At 40.2% G+C, this 12200-nt stretch overlaps 1 protein-coding gene across 4 annotated transcripts in view; it reads left to right on the top strand.

The window, feature by feature from the left end:
* The window catches only part of SHC3 (SHC adaptor protein 3), a 59276-nt gene extending 50915 nt beyond the window's left edge, over positions 1 to 8361 (top strand). For all 4 annotated transcript variants that reach the window (XM_071802048.1, XM_071802047.1, XM_065860792.2 and 1 more), the window contains 5 exons: positions 248 to 401; positions 1387 to 1483; positions 2372 to 2566; positions 4705 to 5000; positions 8132 to 8361. In XM_071802048.1, the coding sequence (XP_071658149.1) occupies positions 248 to 401; positions 1387 to 1483; positions 2372 to 2566; positions 4705 to 5000; positions 8132 to 8260 (871 nt within the window). In that variant the 3' untranslated portion in view covers positions 8261 to 8361. The remainder of the gene's footprint in view (positions 1 to 247; positions 402 to 1386; positions 1484 to 2371; positions 2567 to 4704; positions 5001 to 8131) is intronic.
* The last annotated feature ends 3839 nt before the right edge of the window (positions 8362 to 12200 follow it).

Below are 12200 nucleotides of genomic sequence, written 5' to 3'. Positions count from 1 at the left end.
AAAGCTAAATAAAACATCCGTCATGCAGCATAAACAATTTCATCCATTGCAAAGGAGGTTTAGATCAAATTTATCTAACAGAAAGGGTCTGCTGCATGATCCATCATTGCTTTCTGCCTTATGATGGTAGCTGAATTGTCAAAACAGTATGCCATAGTGATCCCCTGACAAGCAGTCTTAACATGCTGCAAGTATCTGTAAGTGCTTTGCAAGCGAGGGGCAAAATAAAGCACTTACTTTCTTACAGGATGCAGAGTTTTGATGAGCCATGGATGGAGGAAGATAATGAGGCAACAGAACATCCGTATTACAACAACATCCCAAATAAAATGCCCCCCCCTGGTGGCTTCATTGATGCCAGGCTCAAAACAAGGCTTCCCACTGCTGCAGATACAGCTCAGGTCAGTGCAGTTGCATCTCTGCTCTCCTGCTGATGAATCCAAAATTTAATAAAAATGTGTATGGGTACATTGTGACTGTTTATAGCTCACAGCCCTTTCTGTGTGGTAAGTCCTTTTGAATGGGCATTGAAGGTCCACGGGGCAGCAAATTAGTCATGTTCATAGAAAACAAAGGAGGAGAGCTCCTCATGGTGTTAAAAGATTACACACATTCAAGGAAAAGAAATTCACTGAGCGTTACTATATTTGTAGAAACCATGTCTACTGCACAGAGTATCAAACAGTGCACACTAACTCAGAAAGATTTGATGCAGAACTCTTTAAACAATCTGGTGCCATTGTTACTAAGACTTCATTATGTTAATAACTCAGCAGCAATCAGCATTTGGCCAGGTTCCTAAGTAGGATTGCACCTTGCTTAGAACTGAGGTCAGCTTGGATATTTCTACCAGCATTACTGTCAGAAGTTTGACTGCAGTATCAGTGTCGTCACCTAAGCTGAGTTTTCAGATTCAGCACAACCCTGCTTAAATCCAGAGGGGCCTTGACTGTACACAACATCCTCCCTTCGGTACCCAGGTGGATCCCCTGGTGTCAATGTGAGTCTTTCAGCTCAGGCTTTGGAGGGTGCTGGGGCTGTCTTCTGGTCCCAGGTGTGTTTCACAAAATCACAGAATGTTCTGTAGAACACTTTTGCCAGGCACGGTTTGTCAGGGCTTGCTATGTACTGGAGAAGATGATGCATCATTTGGGATTGCGGGGGTTAATAAAAGCAGGAAGCAGGGAAGTTTACATGAAGGTCACCGGTAATATCTTACTCCTACACAAATGCATTTGTGAGATCTATATTCTGACACTATGATGAATCAGAAATGAAGAGTGGGAGTACACAGAATACAGCCAAGGAAATTGTCAGAGCCACTCATAATATATCTGAGCGTTTTAAAGGTAATTGAACATTTCTTTGCACATGTGTCCATTCTAGTCTTCAGCAGGAGTGGGGGGAGACCAGACCTATTACCAGAGTCGTCACTTAGGAGACAAATTCAGTGAAGACTGGCCTCATGGGCCGGTTAAGCAAGGTGAGTTTTGCAAGTTTTCGCTGTAGTACTGAAAGGAGGTCTTGGGTGGGCAAAGCATGTTAAAGTCTGGTGCCTAAAAGTCTTAAGGCAATGAACTGCACTTTGTTGATAGATTCCTTTTGTCTGAATTTCAGCATTGATATCAGTAAAAAGCCTTTGGTAATTATCCCTGGATGAATTATTAAATGCACACCTCCATAAAATCTTATCTTTTGCAGAGCAGTTCACAAGTAGAACTGCCCCAAACTCTCTAGCTTACCATGTCTTAAATCCCCATGGTCTGTTCTGAAAATCTGATCCACTAGGCTATGTAAGATGGAGTTTTCAAAGGAAGAGGCCAAAGTCAGAAGCTTTTTTAAAATGTGGAGCAATGCATGTGTTTGCACATGATCTCTGCTCCCCAAATAATAAATAATGCAAAATGTTATTTTTGTTGTTGTCTATGAATTTTAACCAAATCACATAAAAACATATCTGTGAAATTTCACCCCTTCTACCTTTATATGACAGCTTTACTGTGTTTCTGGGGACACTTTACTTTCAAATGCCAGAGTACGTTATTTGTTTTTAATCTCCACAGATTTGCGGATTCTATTCCATTTCCTTCTCTCATGGCTCCCCAGCTGAATATCAGTTTTGAAATTGACCATCTTTATTAACAAAATCTTTCCTCCTGAATAACAACCTCCCCAAACCCTCATTGAAACACAGTTCTGAATCCATTCATCAACATTTTTTTTTTCCTACTAGATCCTGCAGTTACTGACTTTACATCTGCCATTCCAGGGAATTTTATACTGATGGTGGTGGGGTGTGATGATATTTGGTCTTTATAACACTGTTCTGTCAAATACAAAAAAAAGAAGAAAAAAGTCTTGAATTTTCTAGGATCTCTGGATATCTGTAGTATGCCGGAAGGGAAATCACAAGTAACCCCAACAGCGGAAATGCCAGCATATGTAAACACCCAGCATATAAATATAGAAGCTCTATTGGCACTTCAGGCAGATGCTGACATTACCTTCAGTGGAACAGCAGATGACACCAAAGAGATCAGCCCAGGAAAGGATCTATTTGACATGAGTGAGTTCCCTTCCTATTTACTCCCTTTCTAACAAGCAACCAAATATGTTTATTAGTTCTGTATACAAATAATTTTTAAATTCTCCAAATTTTAGTGTTTCTGGTGGAGTTATGGTGAATTTCAGAATTCATTGCGGCTTCATTTCTGACTGAGTTAAAATAAGGGTGGCCAACGATTAGAAGCTAGTTTGTATTATACCTGAATTAAGCTGAGTTGCAGTCTGTGTTGTTCTTAGCATCACAAGCAACAATGTCAGAAGGAAAATAAATCATGCAGGAAAGTGAAGGCTGCAGAATTAGCTCCTGCCTGTCCTGTGAATATGTCAATGCATATTACAAAATCTTTGTGGAACAAGGAAGCTGGGAGGGAAATTAAAAGGCTGTGTTAGCCCTTGCTCTCCACAGGCCTCCTATCCTCTGCAACTATCTTTTCCAACTTTGAAGTCAGCTTCTCCATAGTCAGAATCAAGGCCATAGCCATAAAACAATGGTTTAAGCATCAGTCATTATTTGATGTTGCTGCTACTGATTGTTTTCAGCCTTGAAGATATACTGAACATGAAGTATGGGGAAAACAGTTTTATGTGCAGAAAATTTTCTTCATTTTTCTACTCTTCCTATCTCAAATCAGTTGCTGACACATTATTTATTTAATTCAGTTCACATAATTAAAAGGCAGTGAGACAAAGCAGTTGGTGTCTGTGTGTTCTTTGTAATGTAACATATCTACATTTCAATTATCTCAATATATGTAAAACTCTCCTCCTGGCATGTTTTTGCTGAGATATGGCTCTATTTCTGTGAATTAGGGAGATTTTGGGTTGAAGGAAAGGGAAGAAAGTTGAGGGAGTATCTATCTGTGAGTATAGATCTGAAATTAGAAAGTTCTATCTGAAATCAGGGATGCTAACCTTCATTTCTAAGCTTACGTCTATTTTATACACATTCTCTTCCTAAAAACAGGGGAAATTGATTTTTCACCTTCCAGCCTTCAGAATCTTTATTAACCATTGGATCATCAGAGAAAAGTAGTATCAGAAAATGTGTCAACATTCGCTAAGTTAATGGTTTGCCAAGCTAGACGTGTATTGAACTTTGTGCAGACTGCAATGTAGTGAAGACATATATTGCTGATTTTGAGAATTAGCTGAGGCATCAACATGCTGTGACAGCACAGTTTTTACACTATTTCTCTGAGCTAAGTTAACCCCTCTGTGGCCCCATGCAGACACGGCTATGTACTTCTCACATCTGAGCAGTCTGTTTAGAGCTGCTGTATTGCTTCATGGTAGTGCTCTGCAGATGTCTTTTAGTAAGTCTAGTGGGCACGGAACAGTATCTCTTTGTAATGTGCACTAGTTGGTCAGATGAAGGAAAAATAGCTTCCAATAGTTCAGCACAGCATATAATGAAGTATACACTGACCTATTTACTATTTCTGTAAGACCGTTTGGATCTGTAGTGATACATCTTTTCATCACTCTGCAGAAAGTAACACTAAGTTCAGGATTTAGCTGAAGTTTAAAAGATGCTTCCCTGAGGCTTATTTCAGCTAGGTAAATCACAATAAAGGTGTTGGCCTGTGTCTGTGTTGCAAAGTCCTCTTCCTAGGTGGAGGCTAGGGGTGGGCTGAGTGGTAAGGGTGACTGATGCCTTCTAGACATACCCTTGGGCTGGAGACTCAGTAACAGATAATTTTTAAATGAATGTGTTGCTTGAAGAGAGACCAGATACGAGTATAATGACATTGAGTACCCAATTTATTTCAAATGAAACTGTCTGACATACCTGGCAAGACAAAAGGACACCTCAGCCCGATATCAGGCGAGTAAATACAACTGCTGACAAAGCCATTACTGAAATAAAATCACTACCTTTCAAAAGCTCCTGCCAAGGTTTGCTCTGATTTGTATCAGGATATTTCTGTGCATAACATACATTTTTAACATATTACATTCCTTGGTCTTAATATAATCCATAAATCAGTAGTGCTAGCAGTACGTCTTCCCTCATTTTTTTCATAAGGGGAAGTGGCTATAACACAAAATAAATCCTGTTAAAACTGATTGGAATAGCACCATTTTGTAACATGATTTTCCTCTGAATGATCTTGCCTTTGTTTCCATTTCCACAATCAGAACCATTTGAAGATGCCCTCAAGAACCAAGCATCTGAGGCTGCATTAAGTAAATCCACCTCCACTGGATGCACCAGTCCTCTTTTATCCAGAGCAGCTGACTGTACTGTAGCCAAAGAGCTGAGTACAGAGCCGTGGTATCAAGGAGAGATGAGCAGGAAAGACGCAGAACAGCTGTTAAAGAAATGTGGAGACTTCCTTGTGAGGAAAAGTACCACGAATCCTGGCTCCTATGTGCTGACAGGCATGCAAAATGGACAAGCCAAACATCTTCTTTTGGTAGACCCAGAAGGAACCGTAAGTGCTGACTCCTTACTAACACAAGACGTTTCTGACTCTACACAATTTCTCTACACGTATTTAATCTTGTTTAAAGCTTATTCACAACTGATCATAAGTACAGCCTCATGTCTCTAATATGCCATCACATCTCTAATTCTCTCTCTGATGCGTGGCAGAAGACCCACTGCATGATTTCTGCACATTGAAGGGAGCCTGAGGGACCTGATTCCCCATCAAGGTCCAGCTTTGGCCACTGCAGTACGGTCTTTGTCAAAAGTATAGCTAAGCCACATTTTCAGCCTTCTTGCTGAGCAGCTGCTGCTGGCTGTGGAAGTTCAACCAGCCTGTGTGCTGGCAATTTTCACATGACATTCTTGTCAGCCAGGATACGACCAGGCCCTCTGTGTGTTCCTGCACATAAGCCTGAGGGATAACCGACATAAACCTGCTCCATATTTTGCTGCAGAGGGACTCCCTTAGCCAACAAAGGAACCCTCCCAACATCTGGATGGAGAGAGTAGGGGAGTTCCAGTTTTCTGCAGCTGTCCTCTCCCACTTCTGGGGACACTTAGTCTCATCTGACAGAATGAAATCATTGCCACGTATTTTATTCTTGGCCTCCGGTAGCTGAGAGTGGACAACTCCTCTTCTTCTGTAAAGGACAACTCTAGATGACAAGCTTCAAAGTAAACAAGAAACTGCTGCAAAGGAGTTGGCCTGTTGCCGTCTGTTTTCATTTGGGAAACCTGCAGCAGAGCAGCTGAATTGTGCGGGTCCTGCAGATTCTGTAGCACTGCCATGAGGAATGCCCATGGTAGTTGCTGTAATTACATTTGCCACAGGAGGGCAGTCAAAGAATGGTTTTGCACTTTTTAGATGCCAACTGCCTGGTCCTGTACTTGACCAGGACTCCAGCCCGGGGAACTGGCTCTATGTCTCCTGGGAGGGTGGCCTCCTTTGCTGAACTTTTGCTAACTGTCTTGTGACTCCTGCAGCTGGGCCCCCTAATTCTCTCTTCAACATAAACCCACACATAGCTGACACAGGCTACTGCAAGTATAAGGCTGCTGTCTGACATGGCAAGTGCAGGGATGCTATGTCCTCCCCTGGAGCTCTGTGGGCTGGCATGGAGTATTCAGGCCCTGTGATGATTCCAGGGACATTTTCCTTCTGCAGGAAAAGGACAGAGTCCCCTTGTCTTTTCTGCATTGCCTTTAAAAGCAGCCCTAATTTGCTGACCACCTTGCATGGGGACATCCTTATTGCCTGCACCTATCACCTCCCTCAGCTTACTTCTGATGTGCCATCATAGCCCAAATGGCTCTGGAGCTCCTTGCTCAAGAGGCATTGCTTCATATCAACAGCTTTTCTGTGGCTGTACTTAGGTTAACTGTGCTGTCTATATGATTTGTGGCATCCTGAGCAGCCCTATTTGGGACATGTCGGAGTGGAGAGTTGTCAATAAAATGCCAGTGTGGCCAGCTGCAGCAGTGTGCCAGCATCTTGCATTTCTTCTGTGTGGCCCCAGCATGGCCATTTGTAAAATCCAGTTCATGCAAAGGCTGCCTGAAAATTCATTTCACTCACAAATTACTCAGTGACACATTGCAGCTTTTAAGGGTGTGTTTTCAGAGCCGAGTTAGCTGTCCAGTTACTTCTGTTCTCATCCAGATGACCAAAAAAAAAAAAACAACACACCCGCTCTAATCTCTAGTTCAGGTAAGAGATGCTTAAAATGAAGGATTACAGGATTTTTGCTGGATTTAGAATTAAGGCTTGCACTCTGGTGATGGCAGAGCTTACTCCTATGGTAAGAAAGGTCTCAGTTGAGTTGAACTGACTGAAAATGTATTAATCTGAATACAGACGAGGAAAATTACTGCGGTTTTAAAGGTATCTTTTCATTTTGAAAATATAGCTTTGAATAACTACAGAAAATGATGTTTCAAAACAGTGTTTTTCAGAAATCAGAGGATCTGTTGGTTTTCTTCAGTGGCACAGCTACATGCAGACTGAGCAGATAGTGTCATATGCCATCAAAGTTGTTTGTTTCTTTTTGTACTGAGAAAGACCCTGTGCTACATTTCAAGCAGTTCTACCAGAACTTAATGACGAAGATGGAAATACTCGAACCGAAGTGTCCACTACAGCATAAGCTGTCTTTGGGAAGCTTAAAAAAAGTTGTTCTGTCCTTCTGAGAAAAGTTCAAAGAAAACAGATGACATGCCTCACTCCAGAGCAGTGCTCACAGGCTGTTGCTTGAAGCAGTGTGAAGCCATCCCAATACAAAGCTTCACTGCAGCATGACATTCTCTTCAGAGAACCTCTGCTCTGCCTGTGAAGGCTGTATGCCTGACTTGTTTCAAATATAGGAAGGAAATGTTTAGTGAAGATGTGGTTAAATAATTAAAGATTGTTTTGTAACATAGATTAGTTTTGGGCCTGTCCTGATTTTTGACTTCTTTACCTTGAAATATCAGTTTCCTTTTATGATGGGTGTAATAATTTACCTAGTGGGATTCTGGTGCAGAGGACTGGCAAATGGGCTAGAAAAATGACTTTTCTTGCCCTGAAGTGTTTCTGTTTCAGAGGCAGAGGGGTGTACAATGCAGCATGGGGCAAATCCACACCAAGCACCATGGTGGCTAGATTGCTTTTGGCGGAGGGAAATTTTCCACCATCTGAAGAAGAAGGTCTTTGTTAAGGAAAGCACGAAGATGCTGAGGTGCATGGAGAAGAGTTGGGTTCTGGCATCTCTGGAAGGACAGCTCTTTCTAATGGAAAAGCTGAAGACATCTAAAAGAAACAGGTGGTTTCTTGAAGAAGAAAATTTGAAGTAAAAATCCAGCTTACTGTGAAACAAAGTGTTGTACAGAAAGCTTTCAAGCAAACCTATTCAGAAAGAGTAATAGCAGTAGACTGGCCCATAGGTAGCATGCAAAATATCTGCTTGGAGAGAAAAGAGGGTGTAAAAGTGAAAAACAGAAGCAAAACTCCAGAAATGCCAAAGTTCCACTGATTTTGATGGGTGGGGCATCAGTGTCTAAAACATTATTTTGTCATCTTATTCTTAGAGAATTTTAGTGTGAAGCTAAGGGAAATAGTATTTTGCTCTTTAATCTGTCTTGTTTATCCTTTTTTTGAAGGTTCGTACAAAAGATCGTGTCTTTGACAGCATAAGTCATCTCATCAATCATCACCTTGAGAATAATTTGCCAATAGTTTCTTCTGGGAGTGAACTCTGCCTGCAGCAGCCTGCTGAGAGGAAACACTGACTTCAGATAACTGTTTTAGATTTTGTAATTTGAAAGCTATAACTGGTGGAGTTGCAGATCTCAAAAAACATGTACATTAAAAAAAGCACCAAACATATTTACATACATTTCACCAGTGTGTTTTCTTTAGGTTTAAAAAGCCCCATTTCACACAGTACAAGTGAAAATTCTCAATGCTTTATGTAGACATGAAGTCACAGCAGAAGGCTTTCTTAAAAAGTAATTTCAATAAAATTGTTCAGATTCTCTAATGTGAATATTGATAGTGTATATATACATATTATATATATAAATACAGTATATATTTATATTTTTCAAGTCAGTCTGTTGATGATATAGAACTATCTTCTGTGCCATGTGTTTTTACCAGAGGAAAAATGCCAATTGTGATTATTCAGATAAAAAAAGAATTCAGCAGTCTCAATTTCTTGAGAAAAAGAATATTGGGAATCTTATTTCCGATTCTACCTAAGAAGCACAACTATGGGGATAACAGGTAGATTATGCTGGTTAAACATGAAAAGAGTCTGAATTCAGCAGCTAGTATTCCAACTCGGAAATTTAGCATAAAATTATTTTTAAAGGTGTTATTTAGTGTCATTGATATAAAAAGCATTTTATCTTTCTGATGTCAAGTTTGAATTCTTATATTATGCTACCCAAAGTATTTGTATTTTGCTTTAGCAATGATTTGTTGTGATATTTCTGTGTATGAGGTGTGTGTATTTGAGTTTTCTAATGATAATATAACAATATTCTGTAATTTTAATTTATTTATTTGAGTGTTAAGGTTATTTATAAATATTTCTCTGTTTATGGTGAAGGTCTAGGTGACCTTGACTACCAGCCTCCAATGAGATGTTACATACTGATTAGGCAAGTTCAAGTAACTTGCATTTAATTGGTTAAATGTGAGAGGTACATGGTTGTTCAAAGACATATCTGAAAACACTTTTCTGCTTATAAGCAGTGAAAACTGTCATGACTCAGTGGTCAGTTTTGCAAATGATGTCATTTGCATTTACCTACCAAAGCATAACTTGACTTTGTCCTTCAGAAATATACTGAAAATATACTGCTTTTCTCTAAATATCTAGTTGAAAAATACACATACATTAAGGACGCATTTCTGGCAGAAATGTCCGTGGCTTTTGGTGCTGGGAAATGTTTTAAGGAAGGTTTATTCTATTCAAACGCAAGCATTATATGAAGTTATTTTGCCATTTTATGAAGCTTATCAGGAGCCAAATTCAATATATACAGTTCCTGTAAAGGCGAAGTTTGTGCCAGTGTCAGGATTTAGCCTTCAGTGTTCCAAAGTCTTCTCTAGCACCAGCATCTTGAATCAAATCCTCAGACTTGATTCATAAAGGCCAAGACTCAGCAGGATGAATCTAGGTTAGGCATCTGCCAACCCTGAAGTAGTCAATACTTAGATCTACTTAAAATTAGGCTTGGTTTTAAGAATTTGCTAAGTGGTTTTAGGAATTTGCTAAGTTTAAAAGATTTGTAAATTATAACCAAACTGACTGAATTATTAACTTAGAATCTATTCAGTTAGGGTCATTGTATTAAAATTCTGAACTTTCTTGTACCTCCTGCTTAGAAATATGATGAAATTGCAATTTGTGAAGTTTGGTTTTGGTTGATCTCAAGAACAAAAATGATTGCGTTCCTAAGACTAATCATGTGATCTGAGCATTAAAAATACACTTGGTTCTGTAATGAAGGCATTCAGAAGCCAAACTAAGACATTAGTGAACCAAATGCTTCTGATTAATTTTGTTGCAGGTTGTTATTAGCTGATATTACTAGGTCTAGGTGGGAGCTGAGAGCAAAGGAAATAAGTGAAATGCTGCATTGCAACCTAAATTATTATGGCACTGCAGTTACTGGAATTCTTAAAATTTGGGTTGTCCTTTTTCCAGGTTGGAAGTCGCAAGGCAGCTTCAGGAGATCTTATACCCTAAAGCAGTATCCATCAAAATAACTTTCTTTAAGGGCATCTATGTTTCACCATAATCTCAGTCTGAAGTATCTCAGTTGCCACCCTTTTTTGTCATATATAACACTTGTCATTCCATACTCCCCACTCCCTACAGCCATGTCCTGGAAAGTTTTTAGTGAGATATCACCAACTGTAAGAGAAGTCCGCTTTTGTACTTTGCCTATTGTGTATCCCTTCAGTAAGAGATAGGCACCTAACTCTCTTAGGTGCCTTCAAAAATCTCACCTACTGCCTATATCTGGTTTAGATTCTTAAATGCCTTGTCAGTGTCTGTCTGGATAAATGTGACAAGATATAAGTGTATGAATGAAGGCACTAAACATACACCGAAATAAGCATCTAAAATGTTTTACCGCTGTCCAAGCTGTATCTGTAATAACCTAGCAGCTGCTTAGCTGCGTGTTTTGGTAATAAAAGCAGGTGGCAAGGAGAAACAAACAGCTTGACAGAAATATTAAATTCCCCAGAGTACATTTCACAAACTCTGCCCCCAGGAAAATGTGGCCATTTTAAGCTGCTCTGCCAACACAGCCAGTTTGCCCAGTTCAGCTTGCCCATGGCTGATGCAAAGGTTACATATGGCTGAATCAGACGCAGCTTGGTCCTAGGTAGTGGTAGTGCCTTTGGGCTGTGCGAGTGCCCTGCTGCCGCAGTGGGCCAGCAGATCCTGTCTGGCCATGTGTGGCGATCCAGGGGCTCTTCCAAGTCACTGGGAACCGAATGATCTCAAAGCTGTCCAGAAGGAAGATCATGTGGGCCAATCAATGCTCCTTTTGTGGATCCTGCTATTGCTTTTTATCACTGTCGCTCTGGGAGATTTGGCTTTCCCCTATATGAAAATGGTATAAAAACTGTTTAGCCATTTGGGTAGCAGTTTGAAACCTGTTGTCGTTAAAGTCAAAGACCGTTTTACACTGAGCTCCACAAGAGCAAATTGAACCTGCTAGAGAGGCAGGGCTCATTGTTATGAGGAGCCAACACAGCCAGAGAGATATAGAAGTCACAAGACAGGCTCAAATGCTGTGTGATTGCCTGAAAACCAGACAGCTGAGACCATAATGATTCCAGCCTTTTAATGCTTGCCTTTGGTTTTGAATCTCCTCACCTTTGTTTTTTATTCTCTTTTATGCAACCCCAAAGGCTAGACTCTTGCGGGTGATAATTCAGTGCCATGGCTTCAAGAGCCAGGATTTTACTGAAAGGACAAATTTACTAAACTCAATAGAAATCATGGAGATTAGACAATGTTATGGTATTCTTTAATATTTTTCCAGGGGATAGCTGAGAAGTTAGAACTGAGATTCTAAATATCCTGCAAGACTGTCAAGATTTATCTTGAGTACTATTTATCAGTTTTGATTCCAGTTGTGTGGCACCTATGTGAACTGTGTGCAATGAAAATTCATTTGATTCCTTTAAAGAAAGAACTTTCAGAAGCGAAACAAATGCCTCTGATTTATTTTATTGCTGATCTAGAGTAATTATTAGGGTAACAAAATTTTCCGTTGATGCTGGCTCTGATAGACTGGACATTGAGATACAGTCATGTTCTCAAGCTTTCAGTTATTTCACCTGCCTCAGGAGCAATGAAACCTCAAAGGCAGAAAATGTGATTCAAAAACTGAATTACCTTCTGACTTCAGTGGGAATTTGCTCAGTATGAGGACTCCCAGGTTCCCTTCCCTAATGCAAGAAGAGGATGTTCAAATTGGCCATGCCTGGGTGGACACTATAGGAGAAGATGCAATTTCCATGGCTTACTGCTTGCCTTTCTGCCCAGGGCTTTGTGCACACAGTGAGAATAGAAGGTTATGCAGTAGCTTCCCTCCACATCCTACAGGGTTCACAAAGGGAGATAATACCAGTTCTGCCAGAAACCTCCCTGCTGCACATGTTCAATAGTGTCTTGAACAAAGCACATCATCCTAGGAC

Source organism: Patagioenas fasciata, chromosome Z, assembly GCF_037038585.1.
Source record: "Patagioenas fasciata isolate bPatFas1 chromosome Z, bPatFas1.hap1, whole genome shotgun sequence".
Lineage (NCBI taxonomy): Eukaryota > Metazoa > Chordata > Aves > Columbiformes > Columbidae > Patagioenas > Patagioenas fasciata.
Note: the sequence above shows the minus strand (reverse complement) of the source record. Positions and strands in the feature narration are given on the sequence as shown.